At 42.5% G+C, this 26,901-nt stretch overlaps 1 protein-coding gene across 8 annotated transcripts in view; it reads left to right on the plus strand.

The window, feature by feature from the left end:
• The window catches only part of LARS2 (leucyl-tRNA synthetase 2, mitochondrial), a 278,070-nt gene that overhangs the window by 146,035 nt on the left and 105,134 nt on the right, over window positions 1–26,901 (plus strand). For all 8 annotated transcript variants that reach the window (XM_079934198.1, XM_079934197.1, XM_079934196.1 and 5 more), the window contains one exon: window positions 26,088–26,177. In XM_079934198.1, coding sequence (XP_079790324.1) covers window positions 26,088–26,177 — 90 coding nt within the window. The remainder of the gene's footprint in view (window positions 1–26,087; window positions 26,178–26,901) is intronic.

Consider the following 26,901-nt stretch of genomic DNA (forward strand, 5'->3'; position numbering starts at 1 on the left):
GGGATTTTGAACCTGTTAGTGCAGGATTGTAGATAAATATCACCACCCCTTCTATCAGTGTCTAATAGTTACTGAACAATTCCCATGGGCCAGGCACCCATAATTCTCTCTTCAGATCTCTAGAAAGCTCTAAAATGTGGGTGATTTTATTGACATCGTTTTATTGCTGGTCACCCAAGTGGCAGGGCTGGGCTAATCCACTGGCCACTTTATGACTGCTGTGCTCACCCCCCGCACTTGGAGCAGATACTTTAGTACACATATTTTATTTCCTTAATATGACTTCTCAAAAAACCATGAGCAAGTTTAAAGCTTACAGTACTTGAATTTAAAGATACTTAAAGGTATAATTTGCTTATGTTACTTTGCTATTGCCAAATTATCCTCCATAAAGGTTATACATATTTACACTCCCAAGTTATTATATAGTTGTTTTCACCTGTACTTCTTTTGTTATTAGTGATGAGTTTTTCCCGTGCTTTTAATGAATGTTTGAATTTGGGGAGGGAGTGTGTGTGTGAATAATCTAATATGTCTTTTGCCCATATAGTTAGAGGGTGTTTGTCCTTTTCTTAATGATTTTCATTTTGTTACAAATATTTTCCCTCAATTTATCATTTGCCTTGCATTTTCTTTGTAGTGGGATTATTGTTAGCACACAAATATGTACTTGGAAAGGCCTTTCAGATAAATACATTTTTATTCTCAATCTTTTGTTTAATTTTTGCATTTAACTCAACTGGAATTATTTTAGTATATGATATAAGATAAGGAATTCCTCCTTTTTCTGAATAACCAATTGTTTCTTTGATTTTCAAACATTCTTTTCCTCATTGATTTAAAAGGCTAACTTTATTATAACCATCTTCTTTTACACTGTTATTATACACTAAGTTCTGTTTCTGTTCATTTGATCCATTTATTACTGTGTCATTGCTAAGCTATTTTTAGTTACAGTTGCTTTATAATTGGCTCTAATACCAGGTAACAGAAGTTTCTTCTTATTGTCTGATACTGACAGTGCCATCCCTACTATCTTGTGTTTCTGTTTCCTTGATATATTTTGCCCATTTGAAAAAAATTTTATCCTTTATTTGTTGAATTCTTTTGGTGCATCACTTGTGGATACAATTAATTTAAAAAAATTGAAAGATGGACAAAGCATATGGGGGAACCTTTTAGCTAATCTAAAATCTTTGTCTGTAACAGGGAAGTGTAAGCTATTTGTATTTATTTTTATAACTAGTATAGCAATTCTTTATTGTGCTAAAAGATAGCTGTAAGGGTCTTAAACCATGTGTTTAGTATCAACATAAAAAATAAAACAGAACATATGTTTTTGCCTCCCATGTGTCAATAAGATAAGGAGATTAGCTGGCAGCGTTGGGTCTTCATTGCTGCACGCAGGCTTTCTCTAGTTGCAGCGAGCAGGGGCTACTCTTTGCTGCGGTGAGTGGGCTTCTCATTGTGGTGGTTTCTCTTGTTGCGGAGAATGGGCTCTAGGTGCATGGGCTTCAGTAGTTGCAGCACGTGGGCTCAGTAGTTGTGGCTCGTGGGCTCTAGAGCGCAGGCTCGGTAGTTGTGGCACGTGGACTTAGTTGCTCTGCGGCATGTGGGATCTTCCTGGACCAGGGACCGAACCCGTGTCCCTTGCATTGGCAGGTGGATTCTTAACCACTGTGCTACCAGGGAAGTCCCACACTTTCCACTTTCTAAATCTATTTTCCAGAGGTTTTTTTGGGTATGTTCTGAGATTTTAGGCCTAATTTCTTCTTCTTCTTTTTTTTAAAATTAATTAATTAATTTATTTATTTCTGGCTGTGTTGGGTCTTCATTTCTGTGCGAGTGCTTTCTCTAGTTGCGGCAAGCAGGGGCCACTCTTCATCGCGGTGCGCGGGCCTCTCACTATCGCAGCCTCTCTTGTTGCGGAGCACAGGCTCCAAACGCGCAGGCTCAGCAGTTGTGGTGCACGGGCCTAGTTGCTCCGCAGCATCTTCCCAGACCGGGGCATGAACCCGTGTCCCCTGCATTGGCAGGCAGATTCTCAACTACTGTGGCCCCCAGGGAAGCCCCCTAATTTCTTCTTATTGAAATTTTTCTTATCATGTATCATTCCTTAAACATAGATCTTTGCTTTTGGTTTTAGAATCATTTTCATAGCAAATTACTTTAACTGAATGCTTCTTAACTAGTTTCAGTGCTCATCATAGACCTTATAGAGCATGATCTTGTAGAGCATGATTGCCCATTTTCACAATTTAGCTTCATGAAAGAAAATGTTCAGATATTTTAGCTCTTGCTTTGAATCTTCCGATATTGCATGTTATTTTCATAATGGAGAATGACTTTTCATTGCTTTCACCTATGACCAGCAACTTACTGGGGTATGGAATTCTTTTTTCTTTCAAATCTCTTCAGTAGACCTTGATCCTTGATTTACTGTCTTAAAAAAAATACAAATTATAGACTTACAGGAAGTTGCCAAGATAGTATAGACAGATCCTATGGACCCTTCACCCAGCTTCTGCCAATGATAACATTTTATACAACTACAATATAATATCAAAACCAGGAAATTAACATTGGCACACTACTATTAACTAGAGTACAAATTTTATTCAGATTTCACCAGTTTTTATATGTACACACAGTGTGTGTGTGTGTATGTGTGTGTGTGTGTGTGTGTGTGTGTGTGTAGGAGTAGTAGTAGTAGTTCTGTACAATCTAATCACATGTGTAGATTTATGGAATGACCACCATCTGGCCCATTGACCTCTGATGGAGAAGTCTGAGGCCAGCCCAGATCATCTCTTTGTAGTACAGTGATCTTTCTACCCTCGTTTTGATGCTTGTCGGACTCCTGTCTCTGCCTTTTCCATTTAAAATTTTCATCAAAGTGTAGCTCAGTGTCCATCCTTTCATTTTAATTTTGCCTGGTGCTTGGTGACCACTTTTGATCTGCAGTGTAGGTATTTCCTCCTGTTGGTTTTCTAGACTCTCTTTCTCAAGAACACTGACTTAGAGTGTTTGCTCTATTCACTGTCCTCCATTGTTTTCACCATCTTTCTCATGATTTTGGTCCCTTTGTTCTTCTCTACCTTTTGGGAGAACTCATGTTTGCTTTCCACATCACTGATTCAGTTTCTATTGAACCAGGGCTGCTTTATATGGTTTCTAATGCAGATAGTGATGCTGTTGTATTTTTAGATTGATTCTTAGTGTTCCTTATCTCATTCAGTTCCCATTTTCTTTCTCAAGCCTCTTGGCCAACTGCTTTTTTTTTCTTCTTATTTTGCTATCTTATCTCATTTCATAGACTGTGTATGTTCAAAAATTTTCTTGAGAGTACAAGGTGATGCTCTTGAAAAATTATTTTTGCTTCTTGTAATAAATCTTTTTACAAGTTTGAAATGCTGTGCTCTCCTTGTTTGTTTCAGAAGCTTTTCATAGACACCTTGTGGATTTTTCCCCCATTTCCTGAGTGAAGTGGACTAGTGTATCAGTTTAGGGATCCATCAGCATGAGGGGAGCAGAGTGGAAGCTCTGTCATACTCTCTGCCTCATTCATTTCTGTCCGGGTTCAGGGAACCCATAGCTCCTGGGGCATCTTTCTCTTTGCTCTGATCTTTACCTGGGTGTGAGTTGTGGTATCACAGATGCCCCTATGACACCCTGACTGCTTCAAATGTTTCTGAGGCACCACAGACAGGCGTGTCCAGTTGGTGGGGTTTTTACCTGCTCTGTAGCCCACTCTCCCCTCTGGATTTGCCGTTTCAAGTAAGGGGTGCCAGAGCCCTGCTTCTCAAGAACCCAGTCTGTCCTTAAGAGGGGGAGATGCTATTTGACTTACGGTATTTTTCTTCAACCTAGTCCCATCTGCCAAAATTCCTTGTCATTTCTGGCATGTCAGTGGCATCTCTGTTATTTCCTGTATTGGTGCAGTCCCCTCGGCCCCCATCTTTATATTCTCTTGGTCTTTTTTTTTTTTTTTGCAGTACGCGGGCCTCTTACTCTTGTGGCCTCTCCCGCCACGGAGCAACAGGCTCCGGACGCGCAGGCTCAGCGGCCATGGCTCACGGGCGCAGCCGCTCCGCGGCATGTGGGATCTTCCCAGACCCGGCCACGAACCCACAACCCTGCATCGGCAGGCGGACTCTCAACCACTGCGCCACCAGGGAAGCCCTCTCTTGGTCATTTTAATGGGAGTAATGGAAACAAGTTTAGATACATGTGTTCTTGACGCCATTTTCCCCAGAAATCCACCAGTGCTTTTTAATGAAACCTTTACAATCTGATTGGTCATATAGAGCAGCAGAGTGAGGAGGTACAGGAATAGTTTATTTAATTGACAAGGCAGATCTGTACCCTTTGCAAATAACAATCCTAAAGTCCCATAAAAACTGGATAATTAAGCAGATGGGTATCTGACAGTTAACAGAATATTTAAAAAATACGATGGCTCAGAAATGTTATCTTCCTCCCCCAGGTGGAGAAAGCTAACTTGAAAACGTAGGTCATGGACTCATTCTTCCTGTCTGCCTGGATGGGAATCCCTGTAGGAATGGTCCAGCTCGGGAGCTGCATTCTCATCTTTCTTACAGAAAATGCTTAATTCTCTGAATTAAAAGGAAAAAAGTATACATTTCTTGAATTAATGGTGAGCCAGAATGATAATCAAATGATGTCTTTTAGCTCAGCACTGTGTTTCACTTTTTCAGATATTATTCCGCAAATAGCTTGTATCATCTCGATTTGGAAAGTAAGAAACTGAAAGCTGAATTTGAATAGTTGAACATCTACTAAGGGACGAGTGAAGAGGAGATAAAATTCCAAACTGTGCAGTGAGAGAGATCAGACATGTTTTTTTGTGGAGCACTTCCTTTGTGGAATAATTGGCAGCCTTTCTGGAAAGGGTGTGACCCTGCATTCTGCTCTCATGGGTTCAGATTATGGCCTTGGTGATCATGCACTGGTCCTAGGAGATGCCCCCGTGAGTTCCTTGTGACAGTGACATAGTTAGCTTCTAAGTTTTGTGGTATGGCCCACTGAGGCAAGTGTGTCTCTGACTTTGATCTCTACCATCTCACCAGTGCTCTGGTGCCTGAGCTGGTTCTGGACCAGGCCTTGGCTGTGTTTTGATTGACATAGACTCTGGGGCTTGATTTTTATCAGGAGTCATCTGGATAATTATGTGGGGAGCAGTGCCCTAGGAGTTCCCTTCAAAACCAGACAAGTATACGAAAGGAAAAAAACATCCAAACCAGATAGGATTCAAAGTAATGCCTGTGGAATCTGCGAGAGCAGGGCTTTATTAGCTGTTTATGGTGCTTGCTGAGCAATCCCCAAACACTCATACTCCAATGTAAAATCAAAACAAAACAGGAACATAGGACTGGGCATAAATGATGTTTGGATTAACTTTTCTTGTCTCCTTTACTAGAGTAATCAAGAGTTGACTCTGCTGAGTTTCTTTACTATGGAGATCTTATGAAATTTTATTTGCACTCATTTTCACTGGATTTTAAATTCCTGTGTTTGATTTCCTTCTCGTGTTTCTCCATTCTTCCTTCTCTACATGTTGGTGCCCAGTAATAAGACTGATGGCTTTGCCCATCAGTCCCGTTGGGGCCGGGCAAACATAGGAATTACTGCCCCCAAGACAGTCATCCATTGAAACGAACTCAGTGTGCCCCCACCACGTTCCCCAAAGGCTGAGCGGGCTAATGTGGATGTGTAGTGTGGTTATCCTGGAGCAGTGGAAGAGGCACATCGGAACTGGGCTCCATCAGAATTTTTACTGGGACAGGCTTTTATGATGTCGAGCTTTTCCAAGTTTTATCCATCAATGCTGCACAGCCTACATAAATTAAGGGGGTTGCTGAGGCATTTGTGGCATCTCCACCATGTGCAGATGGTGCTTTGCTTCTATTTGCATCTCTTTGCTTCTATTTCTCTCTCTCTCCCCGTCTTTCTTCCCTTTCACTGTCCTCTTTCCATTCCCTTATTCTCATCCATTCTCCTTGACTCACCTTCCTTCCTTCCCTCCTTCCTTCCCTCCTTCCTTCCTTCTTCACAATTCCATTATCACACCTAAAACAATTAATGATAATACCATAAAATCCTGGAATACCAGTCATTTTGCAGATTTCACTGGTTGTCTTATCAGTATTTCTTATTCCGTGGGTTTGTTTGCCTGCACTTCTGCTGGTCTTTGTTTAGCCTTTTCTTCCCCACCCTCATGTCATAATCATGGTTTGGAACCAGTACTCTCTTTTCATCCAAAACACACGCCCTTTGGACCATACCTGCATGAGTTTATTTTCAAAGACAGCATGATTTGTATGATTACAAAATGAAAATTATTATTGCTTCAAGACCCTTACTACCTCGGAATTTTATTTACATAGAAGACTAGACATTCGAAAGGAAAGATTAAACTCCAAGAAATAATGAGGGTTCCAGGATAATAGAAAGATATATTTTTAACGGTTTTTATTTTAAAAGAATTTAAAGAATAGCCTAAAACAAAAAGAATTTAGGGCAAGTGATTGCCTGAAAACCTGGTTGGGAAGATTCCCATTGTGAGAGCTCGGGGTTGTGGTTGCCTTGACAACGTGTAACAGGCCCTCGAAGTGTTTGACTCTCTGAGTCCTCTTTCAAGTCCTTACAGAGGTGAAGCAGTTGGTCTGGTAGATCTCTGACTCTAGATTACTTTCTGTCTCTCAGAATCAGAAAATTAACCTTTTTCCAGAGGTTTTTCTTTTGGTTGGGAGGGAAGAGGCAATACCTTTGTTTTAACTGAAATGAATTGGCAGCATATCTCTAGTGCTTTCATTTCAGGGAAGGTTGGTGCTGGTGCATAAGGGTTAGTGTTCAGAATTATCATCATCTCGAGGCTGAGAACCGTGTCTCATCATGAATACCTAGCACACATGCAGCTGACCTCATGCACAGCTGTGACAGCTCAGTCCTTACCAGCCTAAAACATGGAGGGAAGTTTTTCATTGCCTCAGACAGGATAGTGTTCTTGGACTCTTCAGCCCTAACTAAAGAAGGAGGTGTCCTGGGGCCGCTCAGCAAATGTGGCTATGCAAGGAAGTAGTTTGTTTTATCCTCATCCCCAGTGGTGGTCATGAGTCCTATCAAGGATGTACACTCTGGCTAATGGGAATAGAATTTACCAATTTAATACTTGTTAAATGCTTCTAGGAGATTGGATCTTGGATGCTCATTCCAGAGGCTTGAGTTTTGGTGATGGACTTTGCCATTCACACATGGTGGGCATGATCTATTGCTCCCTCTTTCCCCATGGCTGAATCAGGTCTCCAGGTCAGTTTTGCACAATAGCCAGTACAACCTTTGACAGAACAGGTGCTTGTAGGTGTACGATGCAAGGTGCTCTAAGCATGTTGTTCAAGTTCAGAAGGTCTTGAAGATGAAGTTGTTACTCCGTGAAAATAACAAGGATCATTTATTTATTTATTTATTTATTTTTTTTTTTTTGCGGTACGTGGCCCTCTCACTGTTGTGGCCTCTCCCGTTGCGGAGCACAGGCCTCGGACGCGCAGGCTTAGCGACCATGGCTCATGGGCCCAGCCGCTCCGCGGAATGTGGGATCTTCCCAGACCGGGGTACGAACCCATGTCCCCTGCATTGGCAGGCAGACTCTCAACCACTGCGCCACCAGGGAAGCCCACAAGGATAATTTATGTGTGTGCTTATACCAGTGGTTCTCAAACATTGGCGAGCATCAGAATCACCAAGAGGGCCTATTAAACCACAGATTTCTGGGCCCCACCCCCAGAGTTTCTGATGCAGTAGGTCTGTGGTTTTGTTTTTCTATTCAGAAAAAAAGGATCTTAGGAATGATCGTGCTCCCAAACCTTATTAGGTAGGAATCATAAGAAGACCTACCATCAATTTTTTCTGACGTGTGGTAGCGCATAAATGAATAATAAAAACAAAATTTTAAGAAATAGTCAATGTTTTTGCAAATACAAGATTATTTTTATAACTTCTTTCACTGTGAAATATTAAACGTGGATAGAGTAGAGCAAAAGCATGTATGTAAAGCTTAACGCATTATTGGAATGTACAGCTACCACCTAGGTTAAGAAATAGAACTTTGCAGCACCCAGCAGTTCTCTGTGTGCCCTTTTCCAATCACAACTCCATCTCTCCCCACTACCACTATCATAGGGAACCTCTGTTCTGGCATTTATGATAATCACTGCCTTGTTTTCAGTTTTACCACCTGCATATGGTTTTCATAGTTACATAAATGAACTCAGATAGTATGTGTTCTTTTGCGTCTAGCTTCTTTAACTCAACATTACGATCAGAGAATATTCTCTGTATAATTTTCTGGAGGAAAAACATTCCTGTGTGTCTCCTGTACTCTCAGTACTCTACTACCGCACCTTCACTTCTGACACCAGATGTGTGTTCTACAACTTAACTCAATTCTGATACTATCTACATGGAGATGGTGTCAGATCCCACAAGTTAAAGGCTTAGCCCTACAGGACTTTCCCCGTCCCCCACTTCTTATGACAATTACAAGTCCAGGTTGTTACCTATGCTTCTGACCAACTGGCTATAAGTCAGAGGTTCCCACAACCCTTCCTTGATTAATTTGCTAGCAAGAATTCATGAACTTCACAGAATTCAGGAAAGCAGTCTACTTACTAGATTAGTGATTTATTACAAAGGACATCAAAGGATACAGATGAACAGCCAGATGAAGAAGTATATAGGATGAGGTCCAGGAGGGTCTCAAGCACAGAATCTTCTGTCCCATTGGAACTGGGATGGGCCACCCTTCCTGCATGTTATCATCCAGAGGCCCATCAAATCTTACTGTTCAGGAGTTTTCATAGAGCAGGGATGGTCTCCCTGACTCTCCGTTTGAACTCCTCTGACACTGTCCCATCAGGGATAGGGAGGGGCACCTCATTACTGCTGGTTGGGGTAGAAGTCAAGACCCCACCCCTGTGGTCTCCACTGACACCACCAAGGGTTTTTTTTCTATGTTAACTTGCATTTTATTTTATTTTTATTGAAGTATAGTGGATTTATAATGTTGTGTTAGTTTCTGCTGTACAGCAAAGTGACTCAGTTATACATATTTACATTATTTTTTTATATATATTCTTTTCCATTACAGTTTATCATAGGGTATTCAATATAGTTCTTTGTGCTCTACAGTAGGACCTTGTTGTTTATCCATTCTGTATATAAAAGCTTAGCGGCCAGTACAGGTAGGAGAGTCCCGGCTTTCCACTCAACCTCCTGTGATGCCACACTGACACAGAGAGAGATTGGGCTGCCTTGTTATTGCCTCCCAAGGTTGTAAGTCTAGACTCTCCACTGAGCCCTTGCTGGCGAGGGTAGGACTGTCATTTTTTTTCTGTGGTGTTGACTAAGGTAGAGCAATTATTGTCTAAATTTTCTCTCTTGCTAGGCTGTCCCTTTCCTGGTACTCTGGCTAAAGAGAGCAGGCTGTTCTTTTTTTTTTTCTTCTTCTTTTTAATTTTTTGTCTGTACTCCTTGGCATTTCTGGATTACTGGCTTCATTAGCTCCAATTTTGGGACTTATGAGAAAATCCGTGGAACTCACCACTGTGTCACTCCTCAGGTGCTGAGGTCTCTAATTAGTCTACCTTCTCTTTTCAATTTATTGGAGTCTATGTTTGTTTTATACATATATATAATATTCGAGGTTTTTTGTTGTACTTAGTGGAAAGAACAAGGAAAAGTGCATCTATTCCATCTTCCCAGAAGAAGACAGCATATATAGTTTCAAATCCCTCCTTCTTCTTGTGAGATTCTGATCTGCACTTCCCTGCCCGTAATCTTTCCCTTAAACATCATTGGACTAAAAGATCTTCAAAATAATTTTGTATACTATTTTCTAAGTTTATAGTTTTATTTCTTAGTCTGTGTCACATAGGAAATCTTTTAAGCTGTGATGGGTTTCTACTACTCGTTGCTTATGGCGCTCGCAGGCAGCAGAACAGCTCATTTTGGGCACTGCTGTCATTTTTGCATCCTAGGAATTGATGAATTGATATTTCCTCTTCCTCTGGATCCATGTCCGTATCTAACAAATAGCCTTCACATTATTCAGGAAACCTAGAGAACTCACATCTCAAAAATATCTTTCAGATGACTCTGCCCTGTTGATCCTGAAACTTTCAAGTATGTTGCAGATAAAATTAATGTTCTTTTCCTTCCAGAAAAATGGAACAGTTGTAGAGAGCTGGTTTGGCACGGATAGTTGAAATACTGGCATCTCCCCAAATAGACCGATAACAAACTGCAACTCAAACCCATTCCTCTCATCTGTAGTTTAATGAAGGGTTTTCTGGACAGTTTAATGGACAGTTCCCAACTGTCTAGTTAGAAAAGCTGTCTGTATTGTTTGACTGCCTTGATGAAATTCTTGTCAGCTGGCAAAGAACAGTTACCAGGAAATTAGGCAAATTGTTGCTTCTTGTCCGATTATGGATAGTTTACAGAATCTTGTGCAGTTTGTAGCAGGAGGCAGCTTTCAGGTTACCATAAAAATGACAATGCTCAAAAAATAATGGTCAAGGGACTTCCCTGGTGGTACCGTGGTAAAGAATCTGCCTTCCAATGCAGGGACGCGGGTTCAATCCCTGGTTGGGGAACTAAGATCCCACATGCCTCGGGGCAATTAAGCCCGCATGCCACAACTACTGAGCTTGTGTGCTTCAACTAGAGAGCCCACGTGCTGCAACTGTAGAGCCCACACGCTCTGGAGCTGGCACGCCACAACTAGAGAGAAGCCCATGTGCTGCAAACGAAAGATCCCTCATGCCTCAACAAAGATCCTGCCTGCTGCAACTGAGACCCAATGACGCCAAAAATAATAAATAAATAAATTAAATTAAATTAAAAAAAAATAGTGGTCAAGAAAATAGCAAAAGAGGAGCTTACTGATGAGTCTGATTTCAGTTCAGAAAGTGTGAGTTGTCTTCAGAACTGCGAAGACCATGATTTCCCTTCACTTAATATTCATTCTCTAAATTGGCTTCAAGAACATGTAGAACATGAATCTTTCAAATTACTTGAAAATTTAGCTGTAGCCCTAGATTTGAAAAACAAGACCTTTAAGAATAAAATACATGCTCTATAAAAGCAGAGTGTCTAGCATTTGTCATTTTCAATTTTCATAAAATGCTCATTTTCAGTCTAAAGTTAGTCCTGAGATGAAGAAACATAATTATGTAAAAATGAGTTCTTAAACAAATGCTTAGGTTCATGATTTATTAATTACCCTGATATTAACACCTGTTCCCTCAGTTCTAAAGAAAGGAGGAGAACAGGGAAGGTAAAGGAGGCCAGAGGGAGAAACTCAGCCAAGATGGAATTAAACAGATGGTTGAAGGAAGAGGGATGAGAAGATAAAGCCAAGATGAAGCGGACAGTGAGGCTGAAGAAGCCTGGGCAGTGGCAGTCATGGGGGGTAACAAATAGTTTAGGAGGGAGGAAGCAGTGGCCATGTGGTCTAGAACAGGGACCCCTGGCTAGGACTGTAGATGACAAAGAGTTGTTGGGAAAGCTGCAAATGCAATGGAATAAAGCAGAACTGGAGAGGTGGGAGGGATGGGTCTAGGGCCTGGAATGCCTATGGGAGGTAAGGTGGGTGATGGATTGCCTTTCTTTTCTCTCCGACACAAATGGGTGTGAATGGGATAGGAATGGGGCTGACAGTTCAGAGAAACTGCTTAAGGGAGGAGAGACTGTGAAAAGGCTTAATGTATAGGTAGGTGGCCTGAATCTTCATGCCCCCTGACCTAATGCCCATATGTTGTTGGTACTCAATAAATCTCTGTGGAATAATTCAGTGAGTAAATGAGGAAACAGAGCCCTGGGTTGGATGGAAATTCCCTTCTTTTTATTCTCTGTACCTCCATTTTCTATCATGATAGCCAGTTATTGAGTCTCTCAGGATAAGGACTCGGTAAGGTAGACTCTTGGTGAGTATTTTCTCATTGGTGGATTAAATGGGGAGAAACACAGAATTCTGAACCAGTGTTATACCAGGGAGCTGAGAAACTGATCTCAAGTATGTCTCCTTTTGAAAAGCCATTTGTTTTTGATATTGTAGAAGTTGCTAATGGAGGTAAACGTGGTTCTTCGTTTGCCTTTAGAGGTTCAAAGATTTTGCAGACAGGTTTCTTAGAACACTGGGTTCACTGTGAATTGGAGTGACATTTCTCATGTGAACCCCTACTTGACAACATTTAATGTGAATAAGCCAGACTAGTTCTAAGAACAAAGGCATTCTATTGATACTTTTTTAGAAAACCTGTTATATTTAAGAAAACTTGCAAGGGCTCTGTCTCAAAGCTTTAATTTGTTTTTTAAATATAGTGACACTTGACGTCCTGAATTTTGTTGTATTTGTTGCTTTAATGAAGATTTATTGAGCAGCTGCTATGCATAAATACTGGGCCAGACAGTGTTGGAAAGGCAGGCTGACCCTCTCCAGATTCCTTGATCCTCACAACAGTGTCGCAGTTTCCAGATGAGGAAAGTGAAGCCCAGAGAGATGAGTCATTTGTCCAGGGTTACCAGTGAGTCCACAGCAGACCCACAGACTGAGTCCAGTGCTGAGACCCTGGTCTTCAGCCTGCCTGCCCTTCACTCCTTCCATCCACTGACCTTCACCTGCCTCCAGGAGCTGACAGCCTGTTTAGAAAGGTGAACAAAATTTGGGGACTTAAATAAAAGGGTCAAAAAGTTTGGGTCCTAAAAGATGGAGATGTACTTGGCATTTAAGACTCAGCCAGGCAGGAGATTGTGACCAAGATGGCAGAGTAGAAGGACGTGCTCTCACTCCCTCTTGTGAGAACACCAGAATCACAACTAGCTGCTGGACAGTCATCGACAGGAAGACACTGTAACTCACCAAAAAGATATCCCACATCCAAAGACAAAGGAGAAGCCACAATGAATCAGTGGGAGGGGCGCAATCACAGTAAAATCAAATCCCATAACTGCTGGGTGGATGACTCACAGACTGGAGAACACTTATACCACCGAAGTCAACCCACTGGAGTGAAGATCCTGAGCCCCACGTCAGGCTTCCCAACCTGGGGGTCTGGTAACAGGAGGAGGAATTCTTAAGAGAATCAGACTTTGAAGGCTAGTGGGATTTGATTGCAAGACTTCGACAGGACTAGGGGAAAGAGACTCAACTCTTGAAGGGCACACATAAAGTAGTGTGCGCATCGGGACTCAGGGGAAGGAGCAGTGACCCAGGGGAGAACCAGACCTACCTGCTAGGGTTGGAGGGTCTCCTGAAGAGGCGGGGGTGGCTGTGGCTCACCATGGAGACAAGGACACAAGCAGCAGAAGTTCTGGGAAGTACTCCTTGGTGTGAGCCCTCCCAGAGTCCACCATTAGCCCCACCAAAGAGACCAGGTAAGCTCCAGTGTTGGGTCACCTCAGGCCAAACAAGCAACAGGGAGGGAACCCAGTCCCACCCATCAGCAGACAAGTGGATTAAAGTTTTACTGAGCTCAGCCCACGAAAGCAACAGCCAGCTCTACCCACCACCAGTCCCTCCCATCAGGAAGCTTCCACAAGCCTCTTAGATAGCCTCATACACCAGAGGGTAGACAGCAGAAGCAAGAAGAACTACAGTCCTGCAGCCTGTGGAACAAAATCCACATTCACAGAAAGATAGACAAGATGAAAAGGCAGAGGGCTATGTACCAGATGAAGGAACAAGATCAAACCCCAGGTAAACAACTAAATGAAGTGGAGATAGGAAACCTTCCAGAAAAAGGATTCAGAATAATGATAGTGAACATGATCCAAGACCTCAAGTGCACACGGAACATTCTCCAGGATACATCACATCTTGGGTCACAAATCAAGCCTCAGTAAATTTAAGAAAATTGAAATCATATCAAGCATCTTTTCTGACCACAATGCTATGAGATTAGAAATGAATTACAGGGAAAAAAATGTAAAAAACACAAACACATGGAGGCTAAACAATATGTTACTAAATAACCAAGAGATCACTGAACAAATCAAAGAGGATTCAAAAAACACCTAGAGACAAATGACAATGAAAACACGACAATCCAAAACCTATGAGATGCAGCAAAAGCAGTTCTAAGAGGGAAGTTTATAGCTATACAAGCCTACCTCAAGAAACAAGAAAAATCTCAAATAAACAATCTAACCTTACACCTAAAGGAACTAGAGAAAGAAGAACAAACAAAACCCAAAGGTAGCAGAAGGAAAGAAATCATAAATATCAGAGCAGAAATAAATGAAACAAAGAACACAATAGCAAAGATCAATGAAACTAAAAGCTGGTTCTTTGAGAAGATAAACAAAATTGATAAACCATTAGCCAGACTCATCAAGAAAAAGAGGGAGAGGACTCAAATCAATAAAATTAGAAATGAAAAAGGAGAAGTTACAACAGACACCACAGAAATACAAAGCATCCTAAGAGACTACTACAAGCAACTCTATGCCAATAAAATGGACAACCTGGAAGAAATGGACAAATTCTTAGAAAGGTATAACCTCCCAAGACTGAACCAGGAAGAAACAGAAAATATGAAAAGACCAATCACAAGTAATGAAATTGAAACTATGATTAAAAATCTTCCAACAAACAAAAGTCCAGGACCAGATGGCTTCACAGGTGAATGCTATCAAACATTTAGAGAAGAGCTAACACCCATCCTTCTCAAACTCTTCCAAAAAACTGCAGAGGAAGGAACACTCCCACACTCATTCTATGAGGCCACCATCACCCTGATACCAAAACCAGACAAAGATACTACAAAAAATGAAAATTACAGACCAATATCACTGATGAATATAGATGCAAAAATCCTCAACAAAACACTAGCAAACAGAATCCAACAACACATTAAAAGGATCATACACCATGATCAAGTGGGATTTATCCCAGGGATGCAAGGATTCTTCAATATACGCAAATCAATCATTGTGATACACCATATTAGCAAACTGAAGAATAAAAACCATATGATGATCTCAATGGATGCAGAAAAAGCTTTTGACAAAATTCAACACTGATTTATGATAAAAACTCTCCAGAAAGTGGGCATGGACAACATAATAAAGGCCATATACGACAAACCCACAGCACACATCATTCTCAGTGGTGAAAAACTGAAAGCATTTCCTCTAAATTCAGGAACAAGACAAGGATATCCACTCTCACCACTGTTATTCAACATAGTTTTGGAAGTCCTAGCCATGGCAATCAGAGAAGAAAAAGAAATAAAAGGAGTACAAATTGGAAAAGAAGTAAAACTGTCACTGTTTGCAGATGACATGATACTATACATAGAGAATAGTAAAGATGCCACCAGAAAACTGCTACAGCTAATCAATGAATTTGGTAAAGTTGCAGGATACAAAATTAATGCACAGAAATCTCTTGCATTCCTATACACTAATGATGAAAAATCTGAAAGAGAAATTAAGGAAATACTCCCATTTACCATTGCAACAAAAAGAATAAAATACCTAGGAATAAACCTACCTAGGGAGACAAAAGACCTGTATGCAGAAAACTATAAGACACTAATGAAAGAAATTAAAGATGATACCAGCAGATGGAGAGATATACCATGTTCTTAGATTGGAGGAATCAATATTGTGAAAATGACTGTACTACCCAAAGCAATCTACAGATTCAATGCAATCCCTATCAAATTACCAATGGCATTTTTTACGGAACTAGAACAAAAAATCTTAAAATTTGTATGGAGACACAAAAGACCCTGAATAGCCAAAGCAGTCTTGAGGGAAAAAAACGGAGCTGGAGGAACCAGACTCTCTGACTTCAGACTATACTACAAAGCTACAGTAATCAAGACAATATGGTACTGGCACAAAAACAGAAATGTTGATCAATGGACAAGATAGAAAGCGCAGAGATAAACCCACGCACCTATGGTCAACTAATCTATGACAAAGGAGGCAAGGATATACAATGGAGAAAAGACAGTCTCTTCAATAAGTGGTGCTGGGAAAACTGGACAGCTACATGTAAAAGAATGAAATTAGAACACTCCCGACCGCCATATACCAAAATAAACTCAAAATGGATTAGAGACCTAAATGTAAGACCGGACACTATAAAACTCTTAGAAACATACGAAGAACACTCTTTGACATAAATCACAGCAATATCTTTTTTGATCCACCTCCTAGAGTAATGGAAATAAAAACAGAAATAAACAAATGTGATGTAATGAAACTTCAAAGCTTTTGCACAGCAAAGGAAACCATAAAGAAGACGAAAAGACAACCCTCAGAATGGGAGAAAATATTTGCAAACGAATCAACGGACAAACGATTAATCTCCAAAATATAGAAACAGCTCATTCAGCTCAATATTAAAAAAACAACTGAATCCAAAAATGGGCAGAAGACCTAAATAGCCATTTCTCCAAAGAAGACATACAGGTGGCCAAGAAGTACATGAAAAGCTGCTCAACATCACTAATTATTAGAGAAATGCAAATCAAAACTACAATGAGGTATCACCTGACACCAGTTAGAATGGGCATCATCAGAAAATCTACAAACAAGAAATGCTGGAGAGGGTGTGGAGAAAAGGGAACCCTCTTGCACTGTTGGTGGGAATGTACATTGGTACAGCCACTATGGAGAACAGTATGGAGGTTCCTTAAAAAACTAAAAATATAATTACCATATGATCCAGGAATCCCACTACTGGGCATATACCCAGAGAAAACCATAATTCAAAAAGACACATGAGGGGCTTCCCTGGTGGTGCAGTGGTTGAGAGTCCGCCTGCCGATGCAGGGGACACGGGTTCATGCCCCGGTCCGGGAAGATCCCACATGCCACGGGGCGGCTGGGCCCGTGAGCCATGGCCACTGAGCCTGCATGGCCGGAGCTTGTGCTCTGCAACGGGAGAGGCCACAACAGTGAGAGGCCCACTTACCGCAAAAAAAAAAAAAAAAAAAAAGGCACATGCACCCCAGTGTTCACTGCAGCACTGTTTACAATAGCCAGGTCATGGAAGCAACCTAAATGCCCATCGACAGACTAATGGATAAAGAAGATGTGGTACGTATATACAATGGAATATTACTCAGCCATAAAAAGGAACAAAATTGGGTCATTTGTTGAGACGTGGATGGATCTAAAGACTGTCATACAGAGTGAAGTAAATCAGAAAGAGAAAAACAAATATCATATATTAATGCATATATATGGAACCTAGAAATATGGTGCAGATGGACCAGTTTGCAGGACAGGGATTGAGGCACAGATGTAGAGGACAAACGTATGGACACCAAGGGGGGAAAATGGCGGTGGAGGGGGGGTTTGGTGGGATGAATTGGGAGATTGGGATTGACATGTATACACTTATGTGTATAAAATTGATGACCAATAAGAACCTGCTGTATAAGAAAAAGTAAAATTAAATTTAAAAATTAAAAAAAAAAAAAGGAAGACTCAGCCAGGCAAGAGCATGGAGCACTAGGCCTCCCTTTCATTCCGTGGTGGCCTGGACAGCAGACTGATTCCACCCCACCACGGTGGGGAAGGGAGCGGGTGATCCTTAGATACCCCTGGGGCCCCTGGCATCACCATTCTCCTCTCATCTATGTGCTAAGCATTTGCCAAATACATTGCCGACATTTTCTCATTTAATCTTCGTGTCTATCCCAGGATTTGGTCCAATTATTGGCTCCTTTTACAAATGTATTAGTTATTTTTTTGCTGCATAACAAATTGCCCCAGAACTTAGTAGCCTAAAACAATAAGTATTTATTATTTCATCATTTCTGTGGGATAGGAATCCAGGCATGGCTTAGTTGTGTCCTCTGGCACGGGGTCCCTCATAAGGCTGCCATCAAGGCCAAGGCTGAGGTGTCATTTGAAGGCTCGCCTTTGGTGGGATCTGCTTCCAAGCTCATTCATGTGGTTTTTAGCTGCTGGACTGAGGGCTGGTTCCTTGCATTTGCTGGCAGAAGCCTACCTTAGTTCCTTGCCACATGAGCCTCCATAGGGCAGCTCACAGCATGGCAGTTGGCTTTTTTCAGAGCAAGAGAGAGTGAGAAAGAGACAAAGAGAACAACGGCCAAGACAGATCCACAGTCCCTTTGTAACCTAATCTTGGAAGTGACATCCCATTACTTGCTGTATTCTATTTGTTAGAAGCAAGTGTCTAGGGCTCAGCCCACACTCAAAGGAAGGGGATAACATAAGGGTGAGAATACCAGGAGGCAGGGATCATTGAGGTCCCTCTTAGAGGCCACTTGCCACAACTTATGGGGAAAATGAGGTACAGATATGGATAAGTCACTTGCTTTGTATCACATAGCCCCTAGGTGGGATCTGAGCCCTAACCTCCTGATTCCAGGACACTGCATGCCCTGCCCCCACCCCACTCTTGCTCATTACTCGCAGGCAAAGGTGTCTACCTGGCCCTTTACACCCTTATAATAGCAACTTAGAAGGTGGGTAGGCCATCCTAGGCCTCTTACCCAGAGATTGTGGACAGTGAGCCCTCCTACCCTGTTATATTTCCCCCGTGGTTATGCATTTAGGCCAGATCCTTCCCTTTGGAGCCTGGGTTGTTGGAATTGGTTATATGGATACATACTAAGGTTGTCTGGGGGCCTTAGAGGTGGCCATGTGGTTGCCCCTTTATGACCCCAGGACATTTGTCTGTAGATGGGCCATCTCTAGTTCCTTTAATCTCTTCTGTGTGAGTCTCGGGGTGTGTATTCCAAGTATGTTGGAAAGCTCCTCACCAGGGCAAGGGTCGCATTGCTGTAGACCTAGCTCTTTGGTTTTCTTCTTCCTTTGAATCTAAAGGTTTTCTAGGACTGTAAAGCCATCGGTGAATTCCCAGAGTAATACACAATCACTATACAGCATCAGTGAAGTTCAGAAAACTTTATAATTTTAAGAAAATCACCCACAATCATCAATGTCATCCTGAGGCAACCCAGTTTGTTTATATGTCAGCATTTTTTCTAGTATTCTTATCATTTTTCCCTTATATAATTGAAACCATAAAACATACTCCATTTTGTAACAACTTTCATGTTCCCATGTCATTAAAAATTATATATAGGTTTTATGTAAATCAAGGATATAACATTTAAAATATTTATTCTAGCTTTAGTGCAAGTTGTACAAATATTCAATAGAAAGACAGCTATGTGAACATTTATAACACAAGTTTAACTACATGTAGTATGTGTTTGGTTAATGTGGCTTTCCGTGTTTGAAAAGATCTAACGTGAAAGTCTTACAAAAGTTGGGCTGACATTGAGGGGAAGAAATCATTCGGGGTCATACGTCATCAAGTCACTCAGACACATGTTTGGATCCTAATTTTGCCTCCTACTGGCTATATGATCTTAAACAAGTTACTTAGAGACTCAGTTTTCTGAAAGGTAAAATGATTTATTCATTCAGCAGCCGTTTTATTAAACATCCATTGTACCAGGTACTGTTCTAAGCTCTTGGAATATATCAGTGGGAGGAAAAAAGACAAAAATTTTTTTTTTTTTTTCCCTCACCGCGCAGCTTCTGGGATCTTAGTTCCCAGGCCAGGGATTGAACCCGGGCCATGGCAGTGAAAGCGCCAAGTCTTAACCACTGGACCGCCAGAAAACTCCCCAACAAAAATTCTTTCTTTAATGAAGGAACCTTACAATTGACTGGGGGTGGGAGGAGGGGAGACAAAGATAGGCAATAAACATAATAAATAAGTAAATAATATAGTATGTTAGGAGGTCATAAACGCTACAGAAATAAAAAAGTGGAACAAGGTAAGGGGTGGGAGACAGGATGGCCAGGGGTTAATTGCAATTTTAAGCAGGGATGTCAAGTCCACACTTGATAACTGTAATAACTGACTGCTTGCATCATAATAAGAACTAAGTGAGATGTTTCTAAACTGCCAAAATGGGACCCAGTACTAGGCAGCGCCTGGTAAATGTTTGCTATTATTACTGCTGTTGTTATTCCTAAAAGAAGATTCACTGCAGTATTCCTTTATCTAAGAGTGCTCCAACCTGTTCCTCCTGCTTGATTTACCCAGACCTCCTTGGAGCACGCATTTGAGTCAGTCTGGGCACAGCCTGGCTGTACTTTCCAAGGTGCTGTTTCACTGCCTGGTGCCTCTCTGAGCCCAGAGACCTGGGTTCCTCTCTTGATTCCGTCACCCAAAAGCTGGGCAGTGTTAGGCAGGCCACCCTCTCCTCACCGAGGTGCCGTTTCCTCGTGTGTAAAGCAGCATTCATGGCACCGCTTTGCAGCACCACCGTGGGACGCGGGACGGGAGAGGAGAGGAGGGGAGAGCTGGAGGAGAAGTTTGGGAGCGCAGAGCCGTGTACAGATGTGTTCTGTTATTTGCTAATCAAGACTCCAAGCCAGGGCTGTGCTGAGCGGTCTGCCTCCACTCTCTATGCCCCCCCTCCTGCCTGAGGATCCTGTAGGAGCCTCTAAGTGAGGAATTAGTCATCTTCACCCCTGCCTCTTCCTGTGAAGCCCCAGGGGAAGGCCAGGCCACTCTTGTTGGTTTTCTGCAGCTTCTCTTCTAGAACCAAGTCTCCTCTGGGAAGAGGGATGAGCTGTCAGACAGTCTTGTATTTTTAAACAGCTGATCATTGAGCACAGTAGTTACCTAATCAAGTTTCTGTGTCTGTTGGATGGAGGTGGTTATTTCTTATTGTTTTCTTATGTTTGTTTTGTGAAAACAGACAGTGACGATTGACTGTAAGGGCAAAGAGAATCTGTGTTGGGGCAGGCCTGAGGCGCACAGGAAGGATTTGAATCCAGGACAGGCTCCTGGAGAGACCCTTCTTAGCACAGTGCACTGGGGGCCCTTGTTAGAAATCTCATATGGACTAAATTGTGCCCTTAGCTCCTGTCGAAGCCCAGTTCATTAAGTTCCATGAAGACACAAGGGCAGGACAGAGGACCCTGTCACTTAATGCAGTATTTGGGAGGGAGATGTATTTGGGAAGAACCTCTCTGCAATGGTTCTCAACCCTGACAGCACATGAAATTTCTGGGGGTGAGGTGAGAACCAGGCGCCAGTAACCTTTAAAGCTCCATTTCAAGGTGCAACCAAGTTTGAGAGCCAGTGCTAAGTTTAGAGGACTTCGTGCGGGGGTGGCCATACATGTCCTATTCCGGCAGATGTTTCTGGTGAGCCTCCCTCTCCCTTCTTCCAACACAGCAGGTGCACAGAGCTGTGGACTGGAACCTTGAACCATCACCAGTGAGGAACATCTGATGCAGTATATATATTTACTCCTAAGCTCTGCAGTATGAATCCTGAGGCAGGTTTCTCCAGCCTTTAAGCTGTGCTATGCTTTCAGAACCCCTCCCCTTCAGAATTAGAGAACCTAGGAAGGAATAAAAGGCAAGGCTATTACCATACATTTCCTTTTGATCCATTGCAGTAAAGAGCAAATGATAGAAATGCACAGAAAATGTATGTGAGTACCCCCCTCTCTCCTCTGTTTACAAGATTGGTTGTTTTGGAGGCAGAAGGCTCTGTTGAGACTGAGGAGAGGGGAGACGATGCTGGACACTGTGATGCATGGTGGTGGCTCACCTTTCTTACTGTGTTTATTTTCCCTGTGTACATGGCCACCGAATGACTGACTTGATAAAATGTTGCCTCCGGTTTTGGTTTGTTTCATTTTCTTCAATCCTGATAGCTGACCTAAACATTGTGAGGTTGCAATGCAAATTACATGCATGATGGCTTTGAGTGGTTCTGTGATCTGGGACCAATCACTGTCAAAAGTGCAGTGGGACCAAGAAACAAAGACCCAACTAAATCCTGCCAGAGCAGAAAGGTGGGGATAGGAAGCGACCTTGCTGGCTCTCCCTGCGGTGGGCATTGCCACCAGAGGTGACTGGGAGCAACCTGGTGTGGATTTCTCGGTCTGGGTCATGTGTTTTGGTCTTCCCCTCATAACCACTATCTCTTTTTAGTCAGAAAGCCAACATTTGGTAAGGGATGGTGGTGGCAAGCTCTTCTGACACCAGTCCATTCCTCTGCCTTTTGCCCTGTCCCAGTAGCCCATGTCTGGACACCAGTCCATTCTGGACACCCAGTAGCCCATGTCTGGACACCAGTCCATTCCTCTGCCTTTTGCCCTGTCTCAGAGGGCATCAGCCGCCTCTGAGAGGGGTGTGGTGGTGGAGCCAGCCTCACTCCTCTCGTCACACACTCTGAGTCAAGCAAGGGAAGTGGCACCATCGATCCGTCATATGTGCCCAGCGTGTGCTTTACACACATCATCAAATTTGTCCTTACAGCCCCTCTGACAGACCTTATCACCCCTCTCCTCTAGACAGGGAAACTCAGCTGTGGCTACAAGGCTAATGATGATGCAAGGACTTGAACCCAGTCAAATGGCTGCAAAGTGGGTTTTCCTTCCCTTGGATCTCTCTCTCTGTCTTTTCCTGGAGCAAGGAGTGTCAGCCTGAAGAGACCTCAGTGAGGTACACTGCAGTCAGTCACCTTCACAGATCAAATGCTGTTTTCTCTCAGGGACAATCTGGTGGACGTCTGCACCTCGGCCTTCTTGTGGCCATTGCCGAGCACTGTATGCAGGCAGTCCTGGCAAGGCTGGCTTGGTTATTAATCTGTACAGTCACTGAGGTGTGGGTAGCAGGCCTCAAGGGTTCATGCTTTGATCCTTACTTGTGTTCTGGGATGTGTCACCTTCTCTGTTGGGCCCTGGGTTTGGCTGTGAATGTGCAAAATATTTCTAATGCTAAAACATTTCTAATGCTAAAAGTGTGGAGGAATGAGTCTAGTTGAGATTCCAGATGCATAAATTTGGTCTCTTGGCAGCTAGATTGCACTTTCTAGAGCTCAGGGGGTTATAAAAGTCGACATCTTTATATAGATCTATGTGCAGCGTGGCCGAATTGCAGTTGCTTTTGGAGCTATAACTTTGAATTACCTGACTTTTTGTTTTAAAAAGAAGGATACATTCACGTAGGTGTTGGCTTATTTGGAAAGCAGGGCAAGGAAGGCACAGGAATGAAAAGGGATTTTGGAAAACAGAGAACAGCCCTCGTTTGACTCCTCTGGTGGTCTCACTGAGAAGTCTTACCAAGATGGTGCCGTCCCACAGCTTGAGGACAAGAATCCCCAGCCTGCAGAAGTAGGGCTCCCCTTTGGAGGACAGGCAGGGCTGGGCCTAGACATTTGGGTACTGTGGGCTGCATTCCAAAGGATGATCTTTAAACATTTTGTTCAACAACTCTTTCATGGGCGGGGATAAACTGATGTTGTGTCAAGAAAAACCTCTCTAACTTCAAAATAGGAAATTTATTACATGAATTTATTACAGGAGATTTTCCAGGTCAGACAGCTACTCGGAGGTATATTGAATGATTTAAAATTTAGTTCATAAAGTCAGTCACTCCTTCTCAGTGAGTAGCATTATGTGTGCCTAACAGTTTCAGACCTGTGTCTCCTGGCACCCAACTTGCCAGATCTCCCCTCTGGTTGGTCTCAGCGTTGGTGGAAGGGCCGGTGGCTGCATCGTGCAGCATTCCCACCTGCGTTGCATGATGTGCTCAACGGAGATGGGGTCACACCAGCTAGAGAGGGAAACCTAAGTTAATTTACTCCCGTTTCCACTCTTCCCAAGGACGTTTTGTCGTTTTTACGGACTGCCCTCCAGAGTTGCTTGGCTCATTCCCCTTAATCTATGGTTACAGATTCAGACTAAAAAAGATTGAAATCCTTCGAGTAGGGTTTCTCCCTTTGGCATTATTGGCATTTGGGGCTGGAAAATTTTTTGTTCTAGGGGATGTCTTGTGTATTGTATGTTGGGTTTTAGCAGCATCCCTGACTTCTACCCACTAGGTGCAATTGACAGCTGCCCCCACCCTCGCCCCCGTCACAGTTGTCACAGACAGCAATGTTTCCAGTCATACCTGGGGAGCAAAAGTTTCCCTATTGAGAATCCCTGCTTTAGGAAAAGGAAGGAAGGGGTCTTAACATCTTTGTGGGTGCTGAAACCCCAGAAGACCTTTGTCTACAGGGCTGGGTTTTAAATTAGTTCCCAAAGCGTGAAAAGGGAGTCTCAATTTCTAGCCAGTTGACTACAGTGAAGCTTTTAAGCAGTTTAATTTCAGAAAGATATGTTTGATGCTTTTTACTAAGATGAGGCATTAGAAGACTAGAAATAGCTGTTCGGGTTTTTGTTGTTGTTGTTGTTGTTGTTGTTGTTTTTAATCAACAAATCAAGGGAGGTTCCAGAAAGGCTCTTTGACTTTTTCAGGAAATACTTTTCCGAGCAGGGTCTCTGACCTACCATGCTTATGGTTCTTGTGAGACTGGACTCCTGCTCTGGCATTTCTTCATGGAGTGGGCAGTACTGAGGGTCGTGGCTGGGCCCTGTGTGCAGCAGATGGGAATAAATGGGCAGGAGCGAAGTTCCTGTCCCCAGGATGTCCCCAGCCTCCTCTAGGCAGGAGCCTCCAACACTTCAGCAGGAGGGGCGGTGCAAGTGAGGTAAACATGAGTTGAAACAGTTCTGTTGGGTTTGGAATGACGGTGCCGGAGCCGTGGTTTTCGAGGTGTACTCTTTTAGCAGCTGATGTTACTTTTTCTTCAAATGACATGTGCAAAAACACAATATAAATAAAAAATGTCAGACCCAAGTTTGAAGGCAGAGTGAAAGAGGGGACCTGTACCCCACACACCTCATCTCACCTTGGAGCTGACACTTCCAAAGACAATGCACTTTGCATCACCCGTCTGACTGAAAGTGGGCTAATGCGTGGTTGGATAATCTTGTTTTTTTCCTCCCCCTGACTGGATCTATCATCTTTTTTCTATTTTAGATAAAAGTAGTTTTCAAAACTACAAACCTAAGTGAAGATTATCATGCTGTTCCATTGCTGTGTAATTTTTACTCTCAATCTATGGAAGCAGATTCAGGGGCTGAGAAAATGCATATGTATGTACATACATACATATACATATTCATTAGGAGTATTTTGATATTTTGTTTTGAAAAACTTAAATATATAGAAAAATAGAGAAAAGAGCCCAACCCCTAGATTTAACAGTTGTCATTATTTTGTCATATTTGCTTCACCTATTTCTTTAAACCTCTACTGGATAAGAATTTTAAAGAACATACCTACCTTAACAAGGTCTGGGAATATTTCCACCACATTCCCCTTACCCCCACCCCATTCCCTATTCCAGTTCATCTTGCAGACCTGTGTAATTTTTCTTTTTTTTTTTTTTTTACGGTACACGGGCCTCTCACTGTTGTGGCCTCTCCCATTGCGGAGCACAGGCTCAGGACGCGCAGGCTCAGCGGCCATGGCTCACAGGCCCAGCCGCTCCACGGCATGTGGGATTTTCCCGGACCGGGGCACGAACCCATGTCCCCTGCATCAGCAGGCGGACTCCCAACGACTGCGCCACCAGGGAAGCCCTGATAATGCTTTTTAATGGGCCTTCCTAAGTAGACTACAGCATGATTCACATAATGGGATAAATGGAATATAATGAGTCTAAAAGAGCTACCAGTCCCCAGTTATATATAGAAGCACAGGTTTGTTTTCCAGTGAGGATCATACCAAAGCAGGCAAATATTCTTCTTGAATTTTGTGATTGCTTCTAAAATGAACAACGTTTATGAATTAGCTTCTTGGCCCCCCAAATATGTTTATGCTGACAAGAATGGGAGTACCCAATTTTGTACAATGTAATTCAGCTATTACTTGCATACATGGTGGGTGGTGCTGTGCAAAAGACTTATGTTGAGTTTCGCATCATTAAACATGCCCTGGGAAAGGTGAGGGTGGGTTTCGATAACATCTCTCTTCCCAGAATAAATTGCTTCTTCCCTTACTTTGCAAATTGGTAAAAATATTATAGGTTGATAAATATTTTTGCAGTGTGATTGCTTTTCAAAATTGAATTGCAAAGCTGGTGCATATGTTGGGAGAGGGGATATTTACAATGGCCTATACCTGATTTTCCCCCTCTTTGGCAGGAAATAACCACGTGTTTACCAGATTACTACAAATGGACTCAGTATCTCTTTATTAAACTCTATGAAGCTGGACTGGCCTATCAAAAAGAGGTACGTTAAAGTTAGCTCTGCTTTTAAGATTCTGTAAACCTTCTCCATCTTCTTAGAAGACATCATTGTTAAATAAGGAATAAAATAAACTCTGTTTGCGCAGTAGCAGTGAAAATGTACACAACCTCACATTCATGAAATCAATCACAGCGGGCCCAGAGAGTAACTACTGTCTGGCTTAGTTTGGTGCCTCCAGGACAGGGCTTGAGCTTCTTTCACCCTTGAATTCCCAGCACATAACAATGTCTGTAATGAAGTCAAGAAGGAGGCTTAGGAGGAACACGTTTCTCAAATCCTAGCTACCTCTCATAGATGTGTGCCGGCTGGTGACAACCTTTAGGAATCATGGTTTCTCATCTGCTGATGGGTGATAATATCTTCCTTGCCGGGTCTTGGGAAGAGAAAGGTAATATTTAAAGAACAACAAGCACAGTGCCCACACCTAGTGGCCTCCCAAGAAATGGAATGCTTCTTAAAGCAGGAGGTCAGTAATAGTAGATAAGCCTTAGATGGCAGGAGTTGAGAGAAAGAGTATCATCACATGGCCTAGAACTGCACCGTCCAGTATGATGATAGCCATTAGCTGCATGTGGTTGTTGAAATTTAAATTTAAAGTAATTAAGATTAAATAATATTAAAAACTCAGGTCCTCAGTCATACTAGCCACATTCACGTGCTGGTAGCTAGTGTTGGACAGCAAAGATATAAAACATTCCCATCATAA

Source organism: Stenella coeruleoalba, assembly GCF_951394435.1.
Source record: "Stenella coeruleoalba genome assembly, chromosome: 10".
NCBI classification, from domain to species: Eukaryota; Metazoa; Chordata; class Mammalia; order Artiodactyla; family Delphinidae; genus Stenella; species Stenella coeruleoalba.